This window comes from Scatophagus argus, chromosome 2, assembly GCF_020382885.2.
Source record: "Scatophagus argus isolate fScaArg1 chromosome 2, fScaArg1.pri, whole genome shotgun sequence".
Lineage (NCBI taxonomy): Eukaryota > Metazoa > Chordata > Actinopteri > Scatophagidae > Scatophagus > Scatophagus argus.
Window position 1 is genome coordinate 16697572 of NC_058494.1, and position 25041 is coordinate 16722612.

Here is a 25041-nt window from a genome sequence, read left to right on the forward strand (position 1 = left end):
TTCTGTTTAAACAGCATAGTTTTACCATTCACACAACATCGCGCCAGAATGCAAAATATAGAGAGTGCTGTTAGACAAATCTGACAAGACAGTGAAAGACAAACGACCAAATACCAAACACACACTCCACACCCTATTTGCTCTGCATTCTACATTCTGCCACTTGCTGACATCTGTTAACACTGAGGTTGGTGCACATGTTTGTGTAAAGAAAGGAGGGATAAAATCCATGTTCATAAGGTACACCTGAACATTGTTTTCAGATTGACTTAAAAAACATGCAAACCTATGTTTTATACTTTACAACATGGTACTCAGATACCAGTCAGTGTTAGAGGGGGTTTGATTTTACTGCAGAGAATGTCTGGATGTGATCGTATTTGTCAAACTGCCTTTTTTTCTTTTTTCTTTTTCTGTGATCATAAAATGTAGAACATTTGCAATAAACCTCGGATGTGATAGAGGGCCTTGACATTACCGAAGCAACAGGGTATGACACTTAGCCATGGAGTCGGTCAGATTTACACCTTGGGAGTTTAAACACCACTGCCCACACAGGTCTGGAAGATCAGACTGGAAGACTGCACTGTATGAGAAATCAATTAAAATATTCATTACCACTAAGGCAGAAATAAAAGAACTGAACTGAAGATCAATTTTTGACCACTTTTAAACAAGTCCCTTTTTTTTTTCAACTCGATGAACCCTTTTCTGGCAGGTATGGATGAAATATATGACATCCCATAAATTGTTGCCTTTTTCTACAGCAGGTTTATCCCTGCATCAGTCCCTCATGTGTTTGCAAGGAGCCAGAACTGATTGTGTAAAGGGATAAAATAATTTCAGGTGCTCCTGCTACAACAGGATTTCATCTTTATTGCAGACTTTACACGGGCAGGTAATAGTTGTAAATCAGGCAGGGTTTTTACTAATTAAGTCTACACATTTTTTCAGTTTTGTGTGTAACAGCACACAGTTGGCTCACAAAGAAAGGAGTGTAATGATGTGGTTGTTGAGGGAATATTCAATTATAAACTACATCACTGTTGACAAAAAAAATAGGCTTGGGATTGTGTACTCCAACGCAGGCATTTCAATCAAGATATAATCAGTAGTAACACAACAGCACAAACCCCAAGTCTGAAAAGCCCTCCAAAGCAGCTTGTTGAGGAGGAAGTTTTCTAGCTGCCAACTTGATGTGCATGAGATCACTTTCACTGAGGTTTAATCATTATCCTTAGAACTTTCCCAACTGGTTTTCCCAAGTGTTGCCAGACTTTAAGGGACGGAATCAGATATGAGTAGAAATAAATTATGCGTGTGTAATGAGACCTTCTGTTCTGCTGGTGACATCTAATTTAAGCTCATTAGTGCATAGAGCTGCAGCTGGAGGTTCAGCGCGAATACAAAAAAGTAGAAGACGGAAAAAAGGCAATGTTGTCCGTTCCCTCTGTTTATCTGAATGGATTGAAAAATCAAAATCAGCTGACATGAAAAACTTAGCATGACAGTTCTATAACTGACAGTATGAGCATTTTGAACTTTAATTTCACATCTAATTCAAGAAATATGCAATTATTTCCCCCATGATTTGTAATGTAATGACACTCATAGGACTTCCATCACAATGTTGTTATACACTGAAAATAATAAAGCTTTTGATGTTTGATTTTTAAAAATATTTACAATATAAAACTGGACTTCTATGTTTTGCAATGCATGAGAATGACCACAGGGGGGCACTCTCAGACAAGAAGGACAACTGGCTCGTTGCAGTGACAATCGGTTTTGATCAGATTTGAAGCAAGATCAAGAACAAAAACAAGAATCATTATGGAATTAAAAATTCTCCCCGCAGCATTTTGTACCTACTGGACTCATTAGTTAAACTAATTATCTGCCTATGTTTTTGTGTGTACAAAAGTACATTTGCACAAGTACCATTGAGCAACCATCGCATCTTGACGTAAAATCCAGTTTTGATTCAAATCTGCTGTGTTCACTGTGCTTATTCAAAAGTCTATGATGGTGAAAAAGAAAGGATTCAGAGATACAAAGACAATAATGCATGATGGCATTTCATTTTTAGCAACTTGGCTCATAAATTACTCAGTAATGGAATATTTTGAAATCGTGAAAGTAGAGCCATGGCAGAAATGACATTAATCACCACCTTCAAAGCTAGACAACTTAATTCTTATTATGATTACTTTCAATATAAATTGAAGCACCGTCTTGCCTTATTATGATATACATTTTAAGGCATTTTTATCATAATCTCCCATAGATGTGTATGTGAGTGGAAAGTAAGTAAGCACAAAACGTGAAAAATAACTAAATAAATAAAACAAAAAAACACTATTTGGAGATACAATTTTCACTCTTGCAGGAAACATTCATCTGTACAGAGCTGTAGAATTCAGTTTAATGTGATGGTTTAACCAAACGATGGTGCTATTCTGTTGATATTAAAACATACTTTACTGGATGGACGTGTTTGGTTTGCAAGGAAAGAAAATATGCTAAGCAAAAATTAACTGAACATATTTCTGAAGCACATAAGGAGCAAAAGACAAAGCTGGAAACATGAGAATATTTTTATTTATGTTGCCAAGATTTCATGCAGCCTCTCATTGTAACAGTTGGTCCCAGTTCACAAATGTGCGTTGAGTCAGGATGACTCGTTTGCCTTGTAAATGAGGACAACCTCAGAAAGTGGCTGCCATTTCTTTGCATGCACTGTGTGTGGGTGTGTGCGTGTGCATACACATTGTCTGACATGGTGGTGCTCACTTTGACAGTTTGTTGTCAAAAACAAACCTGAAAGAGATCTGGAAGTTCCACGTTTCAAATGTTTGAGAATTACAGAACATGTAATACAAAGTGCAACAACCACTTAGAAGGTATATGCAGAAACACCGACATGTTTTTACATAAACAAATTATTTTTTAAATGTCTTGATTAAACACAACACACAGAGACTTTATATAAAATCTGCCTTTATGAGGAAAAGTTACAGTACATCAAAACATAACAAAGTCAGTAAACACCAAATAAGAAAGTTTTTTCAAGTGTAGCAGATTGTCTCCCTTCAGTGTTGTCCGGACCTCTGCAACACTAAACCATCCCACTGATAACGTGAACTAACAGCGTCAGTATTACAAATCAGTTCTGTGCTTTGATTCTTCCTTTCTCCACTAATGTGAAGTATCACTGAGACAAGGACAAATACTGTCTGGAAAAGCCTGAGTGGTTACTAAGACCTGATATGTGCTTTTTATTCAGTAAAACAAAGAATGCAATGCAGAAATGTTACTCCAGCAAGAATGAAATGAGAATGAAAGACATATTTCACTTAGGCAAGTGTCAATATGACTAGACTTCTTAACACAGAGCACTGAATATCATGCATTAGGTGCCTAAGGAAGGAATTTTGGTGGTCAATTTATGTCAAGCCGTCATTTTCGGTGTATGCATGAGTGCATGCATGTACATTGGTTGTTTGCTTTTACACTGTGGTCCCTTTTCAACATGTTTAATAACACATTTCATATCATAAATTACAATGTAACAAAAGCAAGCCAAAAAAGACAACTGTGAAATGTCACAAGAGACAACAAAAAGATTGTTAAGTTATGCTATTTGCTTGAGTTGAGATTTAACGCCATCCAAAATCTTGTTACTCGTGAGAATATTAAATCAATAAGTGCTAATGACCTAAATGAGAGCAAAGACATGTCATCCAATATATATATTTATATATATATATATAAAGTTTCTAGGAGAAATAGTCCAGAGTTTTTTTTTTTTGTCCTCTCTGTATGAAAGTCAAGTTATAACTTACATCACTGGATAATCAGGTCATAGCATCGCCTGACCAGTCAAGTAAGTCTTTGAGAGTCAATTTCTGTGATGTAGAGGTCAATTATTTCAGTTCGTCAGTCACCTTTCATCGTTTTTTCTCTTTTCTCTCCTCACGTCCAATCACCTTGCGTATCCAGGAACTGAAGGCAGATACTTTGGTGTAGACGCCAGGGGACTGTTGTGTCCGGCAGGCATGGCCCCAGGATGTGACCCCGTAAACCACCCAACCCCCTCCTGGACGCTCACACACCAAAGGGCCCCCACTGTCCCCACGGCAACTGTCCACACGCCTCTCCGGCTGGACGCTGCCGGCACACAGCATGCGGCTCGTGAAGGCGCCGTGGAAATGCTGCTGGCAGTGACGACGGGGAAGCAAGGAGAGGGGCGCCTGCTGTAGGGTCTTGGAGTACGAGCGGCCTGAGAAAGCGGGAAAAAGTTTAGGACGAGAGGTTAAGAAGAGTGAATCTGAGCATCTTTGTGTTTACTTGTAAAAGGCCAGAGCCTGCGTAGTTGACCACCGGGGTGACTGCAGATTGAAATAATAAATTTTACTTTCTGCAGCCAAGAAATTAAATATTTGTGTTTCAGCCAAGCAAACATCCATCCATCCATTTCCTATACTGCTGACAATGCTAGCCACCATGCCACAGTGCCAACCCATACAAACATATAAAAGCAAAAATGTTATCAAATAGTTGTTCATGGTCTGATTGGTGCTGGTTTAGTTGTTTAGTACTTGGAGTACTTGAAAACGTTTGAAGACTCCTGCTCTGGAACAAACAGCAGGATGACATTTTTGGTGCAGAGTTACGTGTCTGGATTCCTGTGATATTTGGTACAGCTTGTTCATGGTCTCTAGAGATGAACTGAACTTTGATTTCCCCTGACTTTTCATCAAGTGCCATCATAAGATCACATTTTCCTTTTCATCATATACATGTGTTTGTATGTTCATGACATAAAACCTACAAAACAAATGGCATTCCCATCAGCCTCAGGTGGACTTAGTGTTAAGTGTTAATTAATATTAGCAGGCTAATAAACCAAACTGAGAGAATAAACATCATACCTGCTGAAAATCAATGTCGGGCAGTTCTGTCCTTTGTGCATTGTAATCTTTTCTAATCATTATGTTTTGACATTTGTTAATGTGAAGCACACATTGTTCCCCATGTGCATGACTTGTTCAAAATATATATTTTGCCAGTGGGCAACAGATTCCCCTTAAATCCACTGTATTTTTTACATTCTTATCAAAGGCTGTCTGACCTTTTCAGGCATTAGAGGGATCTAATTTAGAAGTTAATCAATTTCAAAGTTTCTGGCAGAGTCTAAGAGAGGATTTAGCGCTTTAGGGCTCTATGCATGTGCAGGATTTGTTTGCATGCATTGCCAAATGCAAACAGCTGTACAAAGCAAACATTCAGCCTTAATTTTAACAGCATCACACTCTCTAAACACACACGCGTGTGCATGCTGTCATCACGCATGAATAACATTAATAAAAAACACTCACCCACACACTCACACTCTCATCATGTGAATTTGACCAACATTAAGGGAAAAAAGACACACTGACATTTCATCAGGGAGTACGTGTTTTTACATAAACATGTACTGTGACCTTCTGTAGCCCTTTGTGACTAAGTTGCTATGATTAATGACATCAGCATGTGATTTAAAGATCACTAACAGATGTGTCCATGTGCGTGTATGGACAGAGAGCATGAAGTGAAACAAGTGCAATTATTGGCAGAGGATTCTCCTCTCTCTTATCTGAATTTGCACCTGACTTTCAATATAACTTACATTTGGTAGGATTATTATTGTGGTTACAGCACATGATCGTTTTACTGTCTGTGCAAATGTACAACAGACTGAGTGCTGTGATTTTCTTTTTAAATAACCTTCTATTTTTTTACTAACTGTAAAGTATGTTCTACCTTACAATCACCCTTTAAAATCAAATTCAAATGTGGTTGCTTCAGATTGTGAAATGTGGCCACAATCTGATCGTCTGTCCCTGAGTTATGTTGTTAAATGATGCTAATGATAATAATGTTTGTGAACAATATGACGTAGACACAGTTAAATTGACCTTTGACTTTTTACATGTAAATGCCATCACTTCATCATTTGGACATTTGCCTGAAATTTTGTCAGAATTACGTTATAAATTCCTGAGTTATGGTTAAAAATGTGTTTTGTGAGGTCACAGTGACCTTTGACCACCAAAATCTAAACAATTCATCCTTGCGACCAAGTGGACGTTTGTGCCAAATTTGAAGAAATTCCTTCCCGACAGGATGAAGGGACACCCCAAGAACACAATACATCCAGCACAGAGACATAAAATATCCCTCGTCATGGCACATGACTTATAAAGTTTGTCGAAATTAACATTATACATCAAAAAGTATAAATAAGCACCAACTGAAATTATACTGGAGCTTACTTTAAAGATAAAATAATCTTAGTTTCTCTGTGTTGCCCTTAACTAATAGGTCCTTCCCCCTGGCCATAAATGGTACAGCACATGAGGAATTAAATAAACACAAATGAAATGAAGTGATGTCCTCTTTTGCACCCCAAGAGCCACCATACTCACCTCCCCTCTACACACACACACACATCCATCCTCACCTGTGTCACCCCAGCCGGTGATGTGACAGTTGCTGGCTTGTTTCAGCACCCTCTCTTTCTTCATGGGCAAACAGGCGGGAAGAACATGACGACTGAAGGACACGCACTCTCCCGGCATCTGGCCCACAGCCCCAGGTGACAGACGAACCAAAGCCAGGTCGTAATCGTTGCTGTGGGAGTGGTAGCTTGGGTGGAGGACAATCTGATCAACGGCGTACTCCTCTTCGTATTCCTCAGGGACGAGGGAGTGGTAGTCTCCCACTCTGACTTTATACTGCTTGGTGCTGTTTCCATATCTGCAGAGAGGAACAGACGGATAAATCGACAAAGGCCATTACACAAAGTGTGTGTGTGTGTGTGGGGGGGGGGGGGGGGGGGGGGGGGGGGAACAAGCCCGCTGGGGATACATTAAACCATGAGCAGTAAAATTATGAGCTCTGGAGCTCTGGTAGGGGTTACCTCAGTATTAGGTCATCTAGAGATGGAAAAAGTATTCACTAATCAGTATGAAGTACATTTCTTTCAACAATCTACAGTTTTTGTGACCTTGTTTTAAAATTTTGTGTTTATTTTTAGTTAAAATTTGTATTAAAGATTGTGTTTCTATTGTATGTCTTTTCCTCTGCTGTACTTTCTCCTTCAGCACAACAGTGCTGTAATGCTGTTATGCGTTGCGTTCCATCAGTGCACTTTAAATCATAAAAAAAGATTTCATGCTTTTGCACTGGTTCTAGGGGCTAAACAAAATGGAAACTTGGACAGAGACAGAGTTTAGGCAAGCATGATAACAATAAATCTGTCACCGTGTCTGAGTGTTTATGCTTTTTTTCACGCACAGGTTGACATAATGAAGTGTTTTGCACACATTCCGTTTCTTCTTTTGGCTTTTTGGAAATGGAGTGGGACAGGAGCAGAAGAGAGGAGCAGGGTAAGTCAGGAACAAAGACAGGAGAGGAGGAGGAGGAGGAGGAGGAGGGGAGAGGGGAAGCAAGAGGACAGGAGTGAAAGAAGGAGGCCTTTCGTTTGAGCTAAGTCTCCGTGTCCAGTTACAACTGGTAGACTGTTTCCGGAGGATCTGACCTGGGAATGCCACAACGTTCCTGGCAGAGTAGAGACATGTTGGCCACTCAACTATGTAGAGTACATACCCATCTAAACACATGGACACACACACGACAGGAGCTAGAATGACTCACTGGGTACAAGAATCCCATGTTTGATTCTGGATGAAAGACAAAATCTGAGACACCTTTCACACATTGGTGGTGTTGCTAAAAGCAGTAAAAAAAAACATCTGTGGGAGTTCTGTGACTGCTGGCCAGCTCCCAGCTCTATAGCTCCAAGGAATAAATAGGTTTAATATGTTGTCAGCATGTGACCGCTGACCTGAGGTCAGTTTTTATGAACCAACTAATCTGTAATGGGATGAGAGAAAAGGTAATGTGATCCTGTCAGTTACGTCTGGCAGTTGCAAAGGGGATAACATCTTATGTTGTTGTGTAAAAATTAAAACGATCGGAAGCGGGTATGACAGCTTGTCGATGTATTTTCTGTGTATTGTGTGACAGCATTAGTGTGTCTGTTTGCTTGTTGCTGTGTGTGTGTGTGTGTGTGCAAGTGCATGTGCATGTGTGTGCTTGCGTGGGTATCACCCTATTTTGGTCAGCGCATATGAAAGGTGACACCGCAAAGTCGGAAGTGCCGCCTTGGTCTGCGAGCTCTGGCTGCAGCAAATTGCTTTTCAAAGCTGTCATAGCTGGAGTTAACAGGTCGAAGCTCTGAAGACTGATCTGTGATCAGGTGTTACTTTGTTGTGTCTGACCTTTCTCGTCTGCTTGCAATGTCCATATTAACAAATATCCCATGTACGGCTAAAAATAGCTCTCACAATTTCATCACGTCTTAATATGTGGTGGGCAATGACAAACAGAAGCAGAAGTATATCAGAAATAATTATTCATCATGTGCCACTCTGCAGCAATCAGTAGAATATCATCAGTCTGGCTCTGACAAATGAATTTCACAGGCTGCAATCAATCATTAAAAGACGTTCAGTATAAAAAGCAAATGCCTGAAGCAGTAGATGAGTGACAGATATATGATTATTTTTGCCTGCACAAAACCATCATTTATGTTCTGGCTCGCAGCCTGAAGAAAAATCTGTTGAACATTCAGACTGTCACATTTGAGACTAATTATTATGGCTACTGTAGTGAATACTGTGCGGTTTTAAATGACTCACCACTGATAGCAGAGAGTCAATTCATTATATCAATCTGCAGTTACACTAGTGGTCAACTAATCGCACTGTTTGTATTAATCAGCCCAAGAAATCCTGATTGCAACATTCCAAGTGGTCCTAATCTGTAGCCGAGCACATCGTTCTGTTTTCTGTGTGCGTCACATAAACGAAGAAGATGGAAGGGTCACATTACAAAACAGAGGTTCCTGCATTTGTACAGTACAACTTTGTTAGTGCAAGGGGCCTGGGAATGGCTCAAGATGTGGTGGTGGAAAGGATTTAGTGGATTGGCCCTTCCTCTCTTTAATGTGGAAATAAAGCGGATGATTTATAATAGTGGAGCTGCTGCAGTTCTGGTTTTCCTTCCAAACCCAAAGCTTGGAACTAATACTTAGTAACGTAACTAAAAGATATATCTTAGAATACCGCCTGACAACTTGACATGTGCTTTATAGATGTCAAATGCAGACTGTAGGGTTAGTGCTCTCACAGCCCTCAAGTTTCTCAAGTCTTCACAAATATGCCAAGTGTGTCTATTCAGCTGTGTGTGTGTACGTGTGTGTGTGTGTGCACAAGCCTTTCCCCTGCCTTCTGCTGTATGCATTAGGTGATGGATTTCATGTTGGTGCTGCCATGTGGAGGCCCCCAGAGCAGAGGAAGTTGAGACGAAGTAACTCTGGCTGCGTCTCCTTGCTGTCTGCACCACAGCCAAACCACATCACTGATTACCGCTCACATTTCGGAGGTTCTCATGCCTCTGTCGGACTTGAATATATCGAGGAGGTAAATATACTGCATAGCTCATCTGTAACTCAAACTACAGGCAGAGGAAAATGTATGCATAAGCACACCCACATTTCCATGAATGAAGATAACTTCAAAACTCCAAACACACAGTATAAAAGCCATAGGTGTTTGTGTCTGTCGGAAAAACAGCTTTGAAAGTGGGTTTAGAGCACTGAATAACTGCATTGTTTTAATTGCCCCATGTGTCTTAATTAATTGTATTTTTCTGAGTGATTTTAGAGTGCATTTTAACATGTGAGCAGAGTGCCGCCTGTTTGCCTTTCATGTAATGTGGAACGTCATGGTCATTACGAGGAGAGGAGTGGTTGTCAGGATGAGCGGGGAAGACGCATGAAGTGTACTGAGTAAACAGATAAGTGAAGGAATGTTATTATTTCCTGGCTGGCTGTGTGTCAGATATTCCCTTACTGTCCATATAGGCAGCATATTGGACTGCTAACCAGAGTGGAAGAACCTTCCTGACAGTCAGGCTGTAAATTGGTTTTAATTGGCTGGACTGACTCTTGTTGTAATCTTAGTTTGTATGGCATTTACATTGTCTTGTTTTTTTCTATTTTGTGCGAATAAATTGTTTAATATTTTTACCTGAAAATGAAATTTGAAAATAAATTTACCTGAAGTGTTTTTGTCAACCTTGAGGTCCATACCAAACCAGCTGTATGAGATTAATAATAATAACATCAGCTTTCACACTGTAACACATACCTACTGTAAGTGTGTGAGTGCTGTCAGTGTGAGTACGTGTGTTTGACCTCTTGAAGCAGTGTGCCGAAGTGAGGACCCAGCAGGTGTCGATGAGAGTCGCTCCGCACACCAGCCTCCCGTCTCCTCGAGATCCTCGCAGACGAATCGCAGCCTGCCACGGCCAGCCACCCCTTCACACACACACACACACACACACACACACACACACACACACACACACACACACACACACACACAAACAAAACATAAAACAGGAATGACTGCGTCTTGATTGCTGAGCGGAGCCCAAAACAGGTAGCCAACAGCCAAATACAGCCAAATACATCTTGTATAATTATTTGGAGGATGGTAAACATTAGCATATCTGGTTGGCAGAATTAGTTTACATGCCGCAATTTTAAGTAAACCTGCAGGACATCAACTACCCATAAATACAACCACATGCTCCTGGTTGTATACAAATAAGCAGAAATGCTGTGTTTCTCTTTGTTTATCCCAAACACTCTCTGTCTCCCACACACACACACTCACACATTCATAACCAGAGAATTACTTTGTTAATGTGGGCCATGTAGGCCTGTTTCTCTTTAATGTAAATTAATTCCTGGTAGTTGAGACACTCACATACTGACATCAATGCTGACATTTTTACTCACTTAGCCACATGTAGTGCATGTTCACGTTTGTAAGTGCACACAGATGGATATCTCTGAATGAAGATTCAGATCAGCTGTTTTCCATCTAAGACTTAGTGACTTGAAAATGTGTCCAATAGTCCTTATTCTATATGTCTCTGACAGGCGTCCTCTGCGCTTTCATTAATCCCTCCTGTCCCCTCCAGCTTACCTCAGAGAGTTTTCTCCTCCTATGATTCGGCGTTGGCGAGTCTGTTTGAGCCGCAGACCACAAATTGAGTTGACAGGGTCTGACAGAGACAAAAGAGGAACCATTGGGTGTGTATATGCGAGAGTGTGTGGGAGGGTGATGATTGTTAAACCATACATTTAGGCTCAGATGTTGCTCTAATTAAATATTTAGACTGATCGAAAAAATACTAATGTTTGAAATTCATCTTTTGCCACCACATGTGAACTTGACATAAATTAAATAAATTTCGGTCTCTGCTTATGTGATGCTATGCTATGCTTTTTCAGAAGATGTAATTTATCATACTGAGGAGACTAAACACTCTCCTGCACTGGTTTGACTTTCCGCAGTATGTGCACGTGAGAAATGGAAGTAATAGCATGTGTGCAGGTAATGGATAGCATGATGTGAGTTTGCCCTTATGTGTGACAGACAGGATGGAGCAATAACATCGCTCTCTCCATTTCACCATCTGGATACACACACACACACACACACACACACACACCGAAGTCCTTCCTGCCTTCCCCTCAAAATCTTACCTCCTGATGCGTCATTTGTTTCTCATTTGTTTTTCAGTGTGTATGACATATTGGAAATGTTTACTAAACACACTATCGTCTCACGCATGCTCAATGCACTTGCGGATGCTCCAAATAAATCGCAGGGCCTCCATTTTTTCAGAGCCACATATGAAAAAAAAAAAAAAAACACCCAAAAAACTAACCTTTGACTTCTTTGTAGCTGGGCTGCAGTTCACCGTAGTCACAGATGACCCCAGCATCCTCACTATGGCGACAGTTGTGGGTGCCAGGTGCCTGCTTTATGCAGTCTGCTATCGAACGCTCCTCGCCGCTGCACTTCACATTGTCCACGTGGATGGGTCCTGTCCCCTCCCCGAAGTACGCCATCACTCGGGCCTTTGCCACCCCACTGAGGATGAAGGACAGAAAATATTTCACTGCCACTGCCAAGTTGCAAAGTGTTTCACAATAAAAGCAGAAACTGGTTCGCCAACCTTCAGAACATTAATTTACTATATAGATACAACAATCCAAAAATGGACCCAGGTTCCTCACCTAGAAACTGATAGCTGACTGACTACTTAAAATTTTAAATTAAATTCCAAACTCCACTAGCAGGTGGTGGAGAAAGGCCCACACTAGAGACATGTGCTCCCCGCACTGCCTGTGTGTGTGTATGAAAGCGTATATGTGGCCATGACATGTCAGTGTAGATGTTATGGTTTGACATTCTCTGGCCATGACGCAAGGCGAGTAAAAGCATTTTTACATTCTGATAGCAACAGTATTTGTATCATGATCTCACCTCTGACTTTAATTAGCAGCTAACTAACACACACAGAGGCCTGTAGGCTGTGTGTGTGTGTGTGTGTGTGTGTGTGCATGTATGGAGTGCAACTATGAATTTAATTAAGATTGATAGATAACCAGCTGAGAGGATATCATGTTGCGTCCCTGGGGCTTGATGGGTGGCAGGTCATGTATCCGTACTCATCCAAAGGGAATCTCATGTCTCTTATTGAGACATTTAGCATTGTGTCCGCCTCTCAAATAGCTCCCTGAGCACTATTTAGCATGCAGAAGAGACCCTCCAAGTCACTTGGAACTAAGCCTAGAGACTGACATCAAGCCTGCTTGGTGTGTTTCTGTGGCAACATGCAGTAACACAACATTAGTCAAAAATGAAACATAATCTGCAATCATCCCTTTGAATACTAAATGCTCAAAGGTGTTCTCTGTCATCATTTGTACAATTAAAATTCAGGATAACCCTGGGATAAGGAGGGATGAAAGAAAGAACGCAGCCAAGGTGTGTGAATGGATAATAAGATGCAGACACTTTACTTACTTTAGTTTTAAACAAACCTCAAAAAAATTCCTCAATCTAAGCAAAAAGTCTTGCTGTTCTTGTCATATATCTTTTTAATTTGTGACTGCTTTTGAATTTGTTTGCATTTCAGTGTATAAGATATACAATTGGACTATAAATTATTTTTTGCAGTTTTATGTTGAAAACCTTTTCCCATGCGTGCATGTGTGTCTGTGTGTGTGTACATTGTCCAGGTTCTGGTGAGTCCCCATTCTGGGTCAAACTGTTGACTTTGAATATGAATTGTGTGATAGCGCGTGTGTGTGTGTGTGTGTCTGCGTATATTTTATTTTATCACCACCAGAGCCACCTCTAACCCTTGGGGACCTGCCGTGTGTGTAACAGGCTTTCACCACACCCTGTGTGAGACAGAATGATGATCTTAACATGGCTTTTACATGCCTCCAACACGCTTCCCCTCATACTCTTATGCTTATCCACTCCAGATGTGACTTTCATCTACAAACGGTTGGGTCACAGAAAATTAGGTGAGTGTCCCTCATTGAGGAGTCACGTGAGAGAAAATGAAGACTGTTTGCTACAGTTTTCCCCTGCCACCCCTTTGGAATGTTTTGGAAAATGGGACGGCGTCTCAGAGGGAAGAGACAATGGGACACAGACAGAATGAGATGAGGTAGTTTGCTTCGCCTCAACATATCTGTCGCTGTGAATGGGTCATCTGCACGAATGGCCTGCCCTTTAATTGGATGTTTACCTTGGCCCCGCAAAAAGAGCACAGCTAAAGCCTCTAATGAAAGCAGCTGGTAACACACCAAGGGCTCAAAAGAAGAGCTAAAAAAAATTTACTGCACAAATTTTAAAGATTAATTCAGAAAATAGAGGCTGTTTTTAATGATTCAAAGCCAAGCATTCTGTGGTTTAGCTTATAACTGGACTTGTGCATGATGAGGTGCAAAGTGAAAAAAGAGAAGAGCTGAGAGATGGAGAGTGATGAAAGACAGACACAGAGTGGGAGTGAGAGTAAGACAGATGCCAAGTCTGAGAAGTGGTGATTGCTTTTGCAAAAAAAAAGAGTAGCCAGTCTGGATTCACTTAAGTGAGTGGAACGTATAGAGTGATCACATTGCAATGCCACAGCTCACAAGTGAATTTTTCCCAAACATTTTACATCCATCCCAACATCCTGCTGAAAATACACAAAAATACAAATTGAGAAGGATAAGAGAGGGAAACAGGGAAAAGAAAGAATGTTACTCTCTTTGCAAGTTTCCTGGTGCACATGCACCCACACTCATATTGTATATGTTCAACTTCATATCAAAATAAATAAAGATATTGCAATCTGAAATTCTTGTAAAATATTGAAAAGGTGAAAATGCATCGGACTTAAAACACTTTGTTGATTAATTTAGGTTGATTGAAAGAAAATTGTCAAATATGTTAATGCTCTTTTCATCATCTCAGATTTGAAATAAAGTTGCCATAAATTTACCACTTACTTTAAAATAAATATTTGCAGGTCTTCTTCGCCTTTTATTGGCAATAAGAAATTTAAACACAACCTTCATGCCAAAAAAAAGGTGGGACGTTGTGGAAAACATACGTAAATAAAAACAGAATGATCCTTTTCGACATATAGCCTTCTGGCATCAAAACTCAGAATGAGTGTATATTCACAAAAAAACAATTAAAGTTTGTCAATTTGACTATAAAATATCTTTTCTTTCTACTGTATCCAATGGAATTTTTGTTGAAAATCCCAACTTTTTGAAATGCAGTCAAATGTCATCTTGAGCTTTGGCAAACTGAAGGGTATTTTTCATTATTTTCAATTAACTGAGAGATAATGAATAACGAGCCAATCATCAACCAATCGATGAAAATAATCACTGTTTTTAGATGTAACATACACCCCTCTCTCTCTAAACCTCATGGGTAATCTTCTCCCATTTGAGCCTACACCAGTAAACGGTGTGTGGAAGCAGCCACTTCCAGCACCTTCATCTATCCTGCTCGTACTCCATGCAAGTCATTGTTCTAATTGAGTTTTTTCCATGTCCCTTTGAAACACACTGTTATCAAACAGGCTTCTCCAACACTTCTGCAGATACACACATACCTGTATCCCAACTGTCGGCACACGACTTCAGCGTCACGATCGGTCCATCCGTCATCACAGACCGTCCCCCATTGTCCGGACAGATAGAGCTCCACCCGGCCTTCCCTCGGGCTCTCTCCTCCCACAAGCCGTACTGGCACACCTGAGAAACACACATACACACGCAAAAAACACTCACAACAACAATAGACTCACTCTTGCTGGCTAAAGTTATCCAAAACCCCAGAGGCTAGGAATACTCAAAGACACTACACGCACATATTCACTGATAAAACCTGATTTTCCAGGCTGACTTGTCTAGTGAATGGGGCATGTGGACTCATGTCCTCTACAGAAGAGGTAGCTTGAACATCTGTGTTCATGCATGCAACCACTTGTATGTCCATAAGGCTAAGTTGTTAGACTCCTGTCGCTATGAGAACATTTTTACACTCTTATTCTTTCTCTCTCTCTCAAATGGTTTTCACCCACACTGTTAATCAAATCAGCCTGGGCTTCAGGTTAAAACAATCCATCATTGTTTGTCTGCACACAAATGCCCAGACATGCACATACAAACACACAGACACGCACACACACACACACATTCAAGTGTTGGGTGTGGGACATTATAGTTGTAGGCATGAGAGATAAAGAAGGGGAAGAGTTAATTGTTGGAATGTTTACTCCCTAATTGGTGCTGGCTATTAAGAAAGCATCTTGTGTCCCTTTACTTAAAAACACAAACATTGTTGTTTCCGCTTTTTCAACACACACACAAATGTTACATTGCAGCTCTGTTATAACCCTGTGATGGTCTGGCACAACAGGGAGTGAAAGAGAGAGTGACTGCTTTTTCTCCTTTTCCAAAAACAACCTAAACTAATCTGCCTGTGGCATGTTGGGTGGGGGGGATTTATATACCCAAATAAACACTCAAACAAAAGCACACAGACAAACACACACACACACACACACAGACAGTGTATAGTAATGACATAATTCTTTAGTGGGTGTGGGGTGCGATTGTCCCTCAGCCTCTTGCCAAACACCTTAAGCTACCTAAACCCAAATGATCATCACTTCTGACATGATATAAAAGCCATGATGTATCCTTTCTGTGACATTCACCAGACTTAATAGACTTGTATCTCTTACATCCAACATCAAGACACATGGCAGAGAATTAAACAGTTCTATAAAGTGTGAGGTGAAATCTTAGCCGCTACTGGTTCCATACAGCCCCGTCCTCACACATCTTTATTGGTGTCTGGGGGCTATAGACATAAGCTTGATTAATGGTACCATTAAACCCTTCCTCCAGCTTTTAGCATGTACTAACACAACTGATTCCTTCTGTCTCTTCTTATAAAGAGGCGTGGAGTGCAGTTTTCCATTCACACTGTGTTCTGTGATGGTTTAGCAGTTACTGAGGTGACATTATGAATGTGCGAGAACTACTACTTTCACTTCTTTTATTTTGTTTCGTTGATATTGTGGATTGTTCATAATGTGATTTGTGGATGTCTTGTCTTTTGTGTGGATCCCAGGAGTTAATAAAAAAAAAGAAAATACATAAAATTAATAAACCAACTGATGCCTGGTAGTCACAATCTTGTAGTGAGGAATAGTGGCGTGACAGTGACTTACTTTAGGTAAAGGTTTATAGGCGGTCCATTTAATTATGTGGACTTTACAAGTGGCCCGGTTATTCAGGAAGGGCAAGCCAGCTAACAGCTGTGCCTATCAGAGTTAGCATGACTCAAATCCTCCTCTGTCTGCCTCTTGTAGAATGTTGGCTTTCCTCTTTGAAGTAAACTGAGATCCAGTCGACTGCATTTTGAGTCTGGCAGAGATCTTAGAAACAGATTTCAGATCACCTTACACATTTATGACGTGGGGGGGAAATGCACAGAGACTTTAATCATTTTTTTCCTGATCTTCAGTGTATGTCTATAAAGTATGTGTGCTCTTAGGCTACAGTCATTGTTTTAGTCTTAATTTGTATTCTAATCGTTATTATTACAAAGACCTTTGCAAAAAAAAAATTCAGATTTGTTTGATTCACAAAAAACTTTCCCTGATCTCACTAGTGTCACTAGAAATACATGTTTATTCTGCTAATTAATGAAGGCTGAAATTTAGTCTCAAATTATGTGACGTATGAATATAAAATACAGCAATTTGTAGTCTGAACCCTAATTCAAAGTGGCTGGAAGATTAGTATTCAGCAATGGCAACACAGAAAAAAAAATCCATCCAAGATCAAATGATCAACATTATCGAATCATTAACATGGACTAAAAGAAGCAAAAGAGACTACTTCTAAATTTTGAGAGCAGTTTTTGGGCTCTTACTTGGCAAATACCGTTACCATTTACAAAGGCAAATACCTGCACCACGACCAATTATCCCAAAACACTGACCAGAAACGTTTAAAACTCGCCCACACATGTGCTCACTAATTTGCAAGCCTCCCACCTTTAACCTCAAACGCCCCCATATGGACGACACATTCCCAGGTGTGTTGTTGTAACAAACCACCCTATGGCTTCAAATAACATTATGGTGACTGGTGACGAAAAACAATGACCATCTACTTGTGCCCATACATTAAAAGCAGTGTCTGTCAATGTCTTACTAGATGGAAAACTCTCTCCATTGTGTTCAGGGCTGCATGCGATGTTAACATCTTCGTGGTGTGTGCAGTCGTGACGGAGCCACTCCCTCCTGTTGCACAGCAGCAAACTTGGTTCTTTCCCTGTGCAGCTCACATCATCCAAAAGAATGGGCCCTGACCCCACCCCGAAGCGTGGGACTGGGGTGATGTCTAGTCCTTCAGAAAGGAGAGTCTCACCTGATCTGCAAGTTCGACATACACACATGCAGACATTCATTGCAGTACAGTGCCTGCATGTGCCTGTGCTTGTCTGGTGGCATGAACACTTCAAATTACCTGTAACCAAGTTGTCTGCACACCACCTGAGTGTTCGAGTCTGTCCAGCCGTCGTCACACACTGTCCCCCACTGACCACGGTAGAAAACTTCTAAACGTCCTTCATGGCTGACTTCACCCCCTGCCAACCTAACAGTACCATCTGGAGCGACAGAGAAAGACAGAGAGTTAGGCAGCACCCTCTCTAATGAAGACATGGCTGAAAACATATTTTCATGACTTTCCATTGTATAAAAAAAAATCCCAAATAGATGACAGATAATCATGCTCTTGCATGTTTTAAGCTATTGTTACTGATCACAATGAAGCCATAAAAAAATTCTTCTTCTTAGTCAGTGTCTGCACAGTGTCCAGTCCTTAAGACTTCTGCCTTCACAAACTGGTCACCTGGCAACACACCAGACACTTACTCCTCTCTTTGTGTGCGGTGAAACTGCACAGAACCTTTCCCACATTGTTTGCTCAGGCTGAGCAACGATCAGTCTCTGAATTTCCCAGCCTGGTCACCAAGAACTCTCCTCAAAGCTCCCCCTTCAATGTCTCACTGACTCTAAGAGGGAAGTAATGTGGGGTGATGTTTCCACCTTTCTCAAGGGGGTCTTTCATTTGGTTTTTCTCTCTGAAATCAATTTGCAATATTTACAGGACAAAAAACATTTAGCAGGGAAAGGATTGGAGTGGCTAAGATCATCAACAATTGTTCTACTCAGTTCAGGCACTGCAGTAACTCTGTGTGCACAAGGTGTGCACACCACACTGACTGGTTCAAGCACCAAAAAATGCATATGGAATGCAACCATTGTTGATGTTATCAGCTACACCTGTGTTGGACAAATGTCTGAGAGACAAAGAAATTTTGCATGGCCTCTCTACTTTCATTTAAAACAGAACAAAACAAATCAAAAACAGAAGTAGTGAAAAAGTTTAAACAAAAAGTAAGTTTTATGTAATAATTTACATAGATGAATATTGCAGGTATCAATAAATAGTTTTGTATTTATAATGGGTGTCTGTGGCAGCACACTCTGTGTGTGTGTGTGTGTGTGTGCACGCACGCACATGTCCCAGTCCTGTCAGTGCATGCAAAATACGTGTGCATTTCCATTGCATGTCATTGTGAATATTGTGGGTTGCGGATGCTGATGCACATGTTGTCACACCTCTAAGAGGGTTGCAGGACACTCCTGCATCCTCAGAGTGCAAACAGTTGTGTTCCCCCCAAGCACTTTTTGGACACTGCTCCAGGGTGAGCTCATTGCCTGTGCAGCGCACCTCATCCAGCCACACACGGTTTGTACCCTTGCCAAAATGTGCCAGGCCCCATGCCCTTGCAACACCACTAGAAAGAAAAGAGAAGGTAGAGAAGAGTTTGGTTTCCAGTTCTGATACAATCAAAAACAGAAATACTGACTGACCTCGGCTTATAAAATACCAGGTGTGTGATACTGTGTTGTTTAATTCGGAAATTGGATGGAATAAACCTATGGCACTTCACATCAGTGTTATAGAAATTGCTTGCCACACACATCCGTGCATACATAAACATTGCAAAACCACAAAACAGGAACACAGGAACATTTGCAGAGAATGTAGAGTTGCTAAATATGCATATCTCTGTGGTGCTAGAATTCATGCAGGAACAATGAGCCTGATTCATTATCTGACCCCCAGATGTTCTTTACTGCTTGCTCCTCTCGCTGTGTGTCCGAATGGAAAGAATACTTCTCATACTTTTGGAGACGGAGAGACAGACGGCTGGACACCCACATGAACTCATCTCAGCTTCACTATCTTTCTATCACACATCTTCCTCACTTTCTCACACACAGAGCAGACTTCCTTAAAGCTAATTATTAGCTGGAATTAAAGCTAATATGAGCATTAATATCTGTGTGTGTGTGTGTGTGTGTGTGTGTGTGTGGGTAGGTGGGTGCCCCCTCACCTCAGCCCCAGCTGTCGACACACCACCTCTGCATCACTGTCGTCCCATTGGTCATCACATATGGAACCCCACTGCCCCGCATGGAAGACCTCAACTGTGCCCTCTGTCTGCGATCGACCTCCCACCAGCCGTATAGGGAGCGTTGCTACTGAAAAAGCACACAAGCACAAATACACACACTCACACATAGTCTCTTTGCAGGCAGATGCAAAGGCTCTGTGCAGGTCGACACAAAATGCAGGGACTTTTTTTCATTTTAAAGTAAACAGTTGAGACTATTGTAGAATTGTAGCTTTTTAGAGGCATCCGATCTCATCATATTCATATGTCGCAGACCTGTAATTCCCTGTGAGGGGTGCTTACCTTGCTGCTGGGTGCAGGTGATGGCTGCAGCCTGAGAACACTCCCCTCCATTCCAGGCAGTCTTAAGACACTGGAGCAGGTCTGGCTCCTCTCCCTGGCAATGGACCGCCCGCCAGTGGAGCTTGGCCGTGCCAGGACGAAACAGGGGAACTGTGCGTGCTCGACCCGAGACCCTGCAGGAGATCAATAAGCAAAACAAGTTACTTTTACTAATTTGAAATATTCTTTAACAGCAAACCCAGTCTTTTCTGATAAGAGGTGTTGACTAAGACTTTTAAAACACTTCAGAAGAACCTAAACCTAAATGCTAGTTGCTTGACACTTCTGTTTTTTTATATCATCTGAGATAAATAAATAAAGGTGACATCTCAGTGCAGAAAAGAAGTCATTTAGCCTGGCAGCAGTAACTTTGAGCCATCTGTATGTTCATGATCTGCCGTTCCGGGGCCAATACGGTCAGCAGTTTTACACCCAACAGCTTTCAATAATCGGCCATGTGAAAGTCATCACCAACAACTCCAGCTGACGCATGGCTGACATTTGCCCTCTTTCCTTTCCGCTGTGGACATCCATTGACTCCTGTGTGAATCTGCACACACGGGCATGTGTTCATGTCACCATGCATGCCAGCGCTGGTTTTAGTGTCAACATGTGTACTGAGCGCACAGAACGTCTCTGTTCTCCAGGGAAATCAGACCCTTTCTCAACTGACTACTCCCGGCCTTATAAGCACCGTCAGTATGTATGATCTGCCTACAGGCTCCTTCAAGACCCGGCAAATAAGACCATAACCATAAGACGCAGTTGCACTTGTGTATGTGTGTGAGAGAGACACAGAGCCAGAAAGAAAGCTGGTAACAAGGTAAATAGCTAAGCACTTGAGGTATTTAAATACCTCTGGGGAATTGGGGGTTGGAATGCAAGGGTCACACAAGAAAAGTACAAAGACTGTGTGTGAGAGTGCGTGTGCATTTTGTAAGTCTGAAGGGTTGTGTAATCCTCTGACGTTCCCACCAAATTTCCATCGGACTCCAGCCATGTGTCAGATGCGTCAAGGCAGCTTCACGCCGTGAATTTATATGGCAGATGGTGACCGGACTTGCACCTGTGTCCGAATATGCATGTGCGAGGGAGAGACAGGCGGAGGGAGGCAAATAGCGCATGTCCGAGCACATGTATGCATGCTCTCTCACCCCTTGCCCAGCTGTCTGCAAACCACTGCAGCGTCCTCGTCTCCCCAGTCATCGCTACAGATGGACCCCCACACTCCTCCCAGATAGACTTCCACCCTGCCATCTAGCTTGGAGCGGCCCCCTTGCAGACGCACAGAGCCTGGGATGGGAAGAGCGTCAGAGGAAAGTACAATAATACAGCAAACTGGGGGGATAAAACATGATGCCAAAGAGATGAAAGATCACTGTCACACCATATCAAAACACACAAACTAATAGAGTGTTAGGAAACAGAGAGATATTAAAGGTGACAGGATGAAAGGCAGCTCAATCCAAGTGTAAAAAGAAAAAGGAAGAGGACGGGCTGAGTTTGACTTTTGTAAAGATGATAGCAGAGCACAAACAACCCAACTGTGCCACTGAATCACATGAAAATTTAAAAAAAAATTTATGAGTTGAGATTTTGTTCTACTTGTCTTTTTAGTAATGTCGTTCTCATGTTGTTATCTGCTTTCTTGCCTGTACAACATCCACTGCACGTCTGGGTGAGGGATCCCTCCTCTGTTGCTCACCCTGAGGTTTCTTCCATTTTTTCCTGTTAAAGGTTTTTTTGGGAGTTTTTCCTTAGTCGATGTGAGGGTCGAAGGGCAGAGGATGTTGCTGATGTTATGTTAAGCCCTTTGAGACAAACTGCTTGTTAAAATGGGCTATACAAATAAAGTTGACTTGACTTGTCTGAATCTGTCGGCATTAATGACATAACGTTTCATGTGCGACTTGTCACGTCTAGTCTACTAGTCAACAAGTCTAAGAACAGAAAAAAAAAAAGATAAATATTGCTGTTAAAAATATTAAATACTGTTACAGAGTTAGGTGACTGTTTGCTCCTCTCGTTATTTTTTTTTATTGTCACAACAAGTGACACATTTAGCTCTCCGCTCAGGATATTGTTTTCTTTTCTCCCAAGAACAACAAGGATTCTTCTACAATCTACATTGCTGATGTAGCTAACCTGATTGTTTTCTGTGTACCTATCTGATGTATTTGGGTTATCATGGCAGCAGAGAATGTAAAGGTGCCGCAGACACACACAGGTGCGAGCCTGCATCTTACTGCCATCAGCACATCTGAACACAAAGAGAATAACCTGTCTCTTATCTGCAGAGGTCATAAACTCCACAAACACTCCTGAAAGCATTTCAAAACATCTTTAATAACAAGATCAATGTATGCCATCTCCATGTAGGCCTATGAAATACCAGAAGATAATTTAGCCCTGCTGTGCCAACACACTCCAAGACTAAAAATACAACAGGCTGCTTGTCCTGTGCCAGACGGAAATCACACGCTCTGTTCCTATTTACCACAGTCTCTCTTTCTTACTTCTCTCTCTTTCGGAAACACACAGATGTGGAGCCCTCGGTGCTGTCATCAGTGTTCATTTTGGCCTCACTTTGTACTTCACACCTGTGTGCTTGACATGGCTATTGATAATGTGACTCTACCCATGTCAAACTACATTAATAAGAGCAGGGAGATCTTATTCAGCCTGCATTCTCTTAAGGCTGGTGATCCTTCTAACTGTGCGAATGCCAAACGCACCATCTAAGCAAATAACTGTGGACTAATTATGGAACAAATGTGCTTAGACTTGCCATCTTCATACACCGAGTCACACCTGGGATACTGAAGGTGTGTCCTGTCTAAATACTTCAGCACGGTGTCTCTGGGCTGAACACAATTGGAGCTAAATCGTTGTCCTGAAAACCGTTCACACATTTACACACCACCGCACACGCATCTGCTCCTCATGAGCCAAAATAAAAATGAATTCATCTTTTAATAGTAGACGCACAGTAGTTGGCTTAGGCTGTATGCGCTGACTTTTAAATACCCGCTCAAAGGCGTCTATTTCATCATGTTTCTCCATATGTTAGATCATGGATGTCTACAGAAACAGGCCTGGTGTTTACCTTGTTTACAGTCGCAGTATCCCCAGTCCACTCTGCCTCTGTGGTTCCTGAAAAAGCACCAGGGTCTGATCCTGCCGTCCGGGTTGCGGCAGTGATTGTGCTCTCCCAGTCCTTTTCCGGGGTAGCGCTCCTTGAAGCCGGCCACTTCGGTCCAGTTCATGCACCGGGTGCCGGACTCGGTGACGTCTATCGCTCCCCGGTAGAAGCCGTCTCTCCCGCGGCTCTGGACGCACTCAGTGAATGGCAGGATGAATGAAGGGACGCTGCCGGGATTACAGACGCCGCTATTCGCAGCCAAAAGTGCGGCTGTCAGAGTCAAAAATGTTAAATTCATGTTAGGTCGCTCAGTGTGGGCAGCTTAATACGGTAGCTTCAATCATCAGCTGGGGACGCGGTTCTCAGTCAGCCTCATCGCCCGGCCGTGGGACGGCAGTGAGAACCCACCAGGGAAAAACGGTGCGGATCAATGAAACTCCTATTTACGTGGGCTAAAGGGCCGGCAGTCTACCAACGAATGTTCAATAACATATTTACAACCACCCTCCCCACCCCTATGTTGGGGTTTTATACGATTTAAGTCGCCTGAGTAGCGTAATTTTATAGACTTAGCTATATAATCAAGGTATTTTTATGATCTTTAGAGCAAATATGAAGGGAGTAGGTGGGAACCATCCAGTAAAGTGTAATGTGATAATTACTGTAAATAGCACACTATAAAATATTTACCATAGGCTTACTGGCCTATTTACAGTATTATCATAGAACACGAAAAATCCCCAAACTTTGCTAGAAATGGTCTATTGTAGAAACAACATGATACAGTGTGAATTTTGATTCTTATCATACTATCTACTCACTTGAATCTATAATTAGGTTTTCAAGTTAAACTCAAAAGCCTTTGTTAATGGCTCATATTAAGGTGTGTGTATTTGGGGGTGATCTTAACAGGAATTGTTTTTCTGAGCCACACTGGTAAAGCATGAATGATAAAAACATGAATTCCCTCTCTCCCCCTGCGTGTAAAAACAAATATATGTATATATAAATGCATTATGTGAGGGATGATTTTCACTGTGTCTGGATTTGTATGAGAGAGGAAGATAGGGAGATTGAGAGAGAGAACAAAACGGGACGCAGAAGATCTACATTGCGCCTCTAGTGTCGAATATCTTACAGTATTCTCTGATTGGAGAACCAAAAGCGTCCTTTGTGTCCACGTCATCAGAATGCGTCAATTCAGATAGAGAGTTTCAGGGTGGATCATGTAGAAGGCGTGTCTACCATCGTTGTTTTTTGTTGTTGTTGTTGTTTTTACTGTGGCTACCTAGTGAGATTCTGCGGTTTCTCTGTCAATTATAGTAAGTTAGGAAAACGATATGAACTATCCAGTGCAAGAGATTCCCGAAAAAACGGCTACAGGCAAGAGGACAGTTGTTAGCAAATAGCCAATTTATGACAACCACTCAGTTACCAATGTCTGAAACAAAATGTTAATATTGTGTGGACAACGCATTTCTGACCTTATGAATATGGACAGGGTTCTGTCCAAGATTC

The 25041-nt window shown here is 41.5% G+C and overlaps 1 protein-coding gene across 2 annotated transcripts; it reads right to left on the reverse strand.

Moving 5' to 3' along the window:
* Positions 1-2987: 2987 nt before the first annotated feature.
* On the reverse strand, positions 2988-23940 carry prss12 (serine protease 12). Of its 2 annotated transcripts, none has more exons than XM_046414437.1 (13): positions 23488-23940; positions 21536-21674; positions 20343-20515; positions 19980-20124; positions 19198-19376; positions 18038-18179; positions 17723-17943; positions 15103-15244; positions 11857-12062; positions 11109-11187; positions 10310-10432; positions 6509-6804; positions 2988-4282 (listed from the first exon to the last, which is right to left on the reverse strand). In XM_046414437.1, exons 1-13 carry the CDS (start codon positions 23819-23821, stop codon positions 3951-3953), a joined length of 2511 nt encoding a protein of 836 aa, XP_046270393.1. In that variant the 5' UTR covers positions 23822-23940; the 3' UTR covers positions 2988-3950. The 2 variants fall into 2 exon arrangements, with proteins under 2 accessions (XP_046270393.1, XP_046270385.1); XM_046414429.1 differs by having other exon boundaries at positions 19980-20127.
* Positions 23941-25041: the final 1101 nt, after the last annotated feature.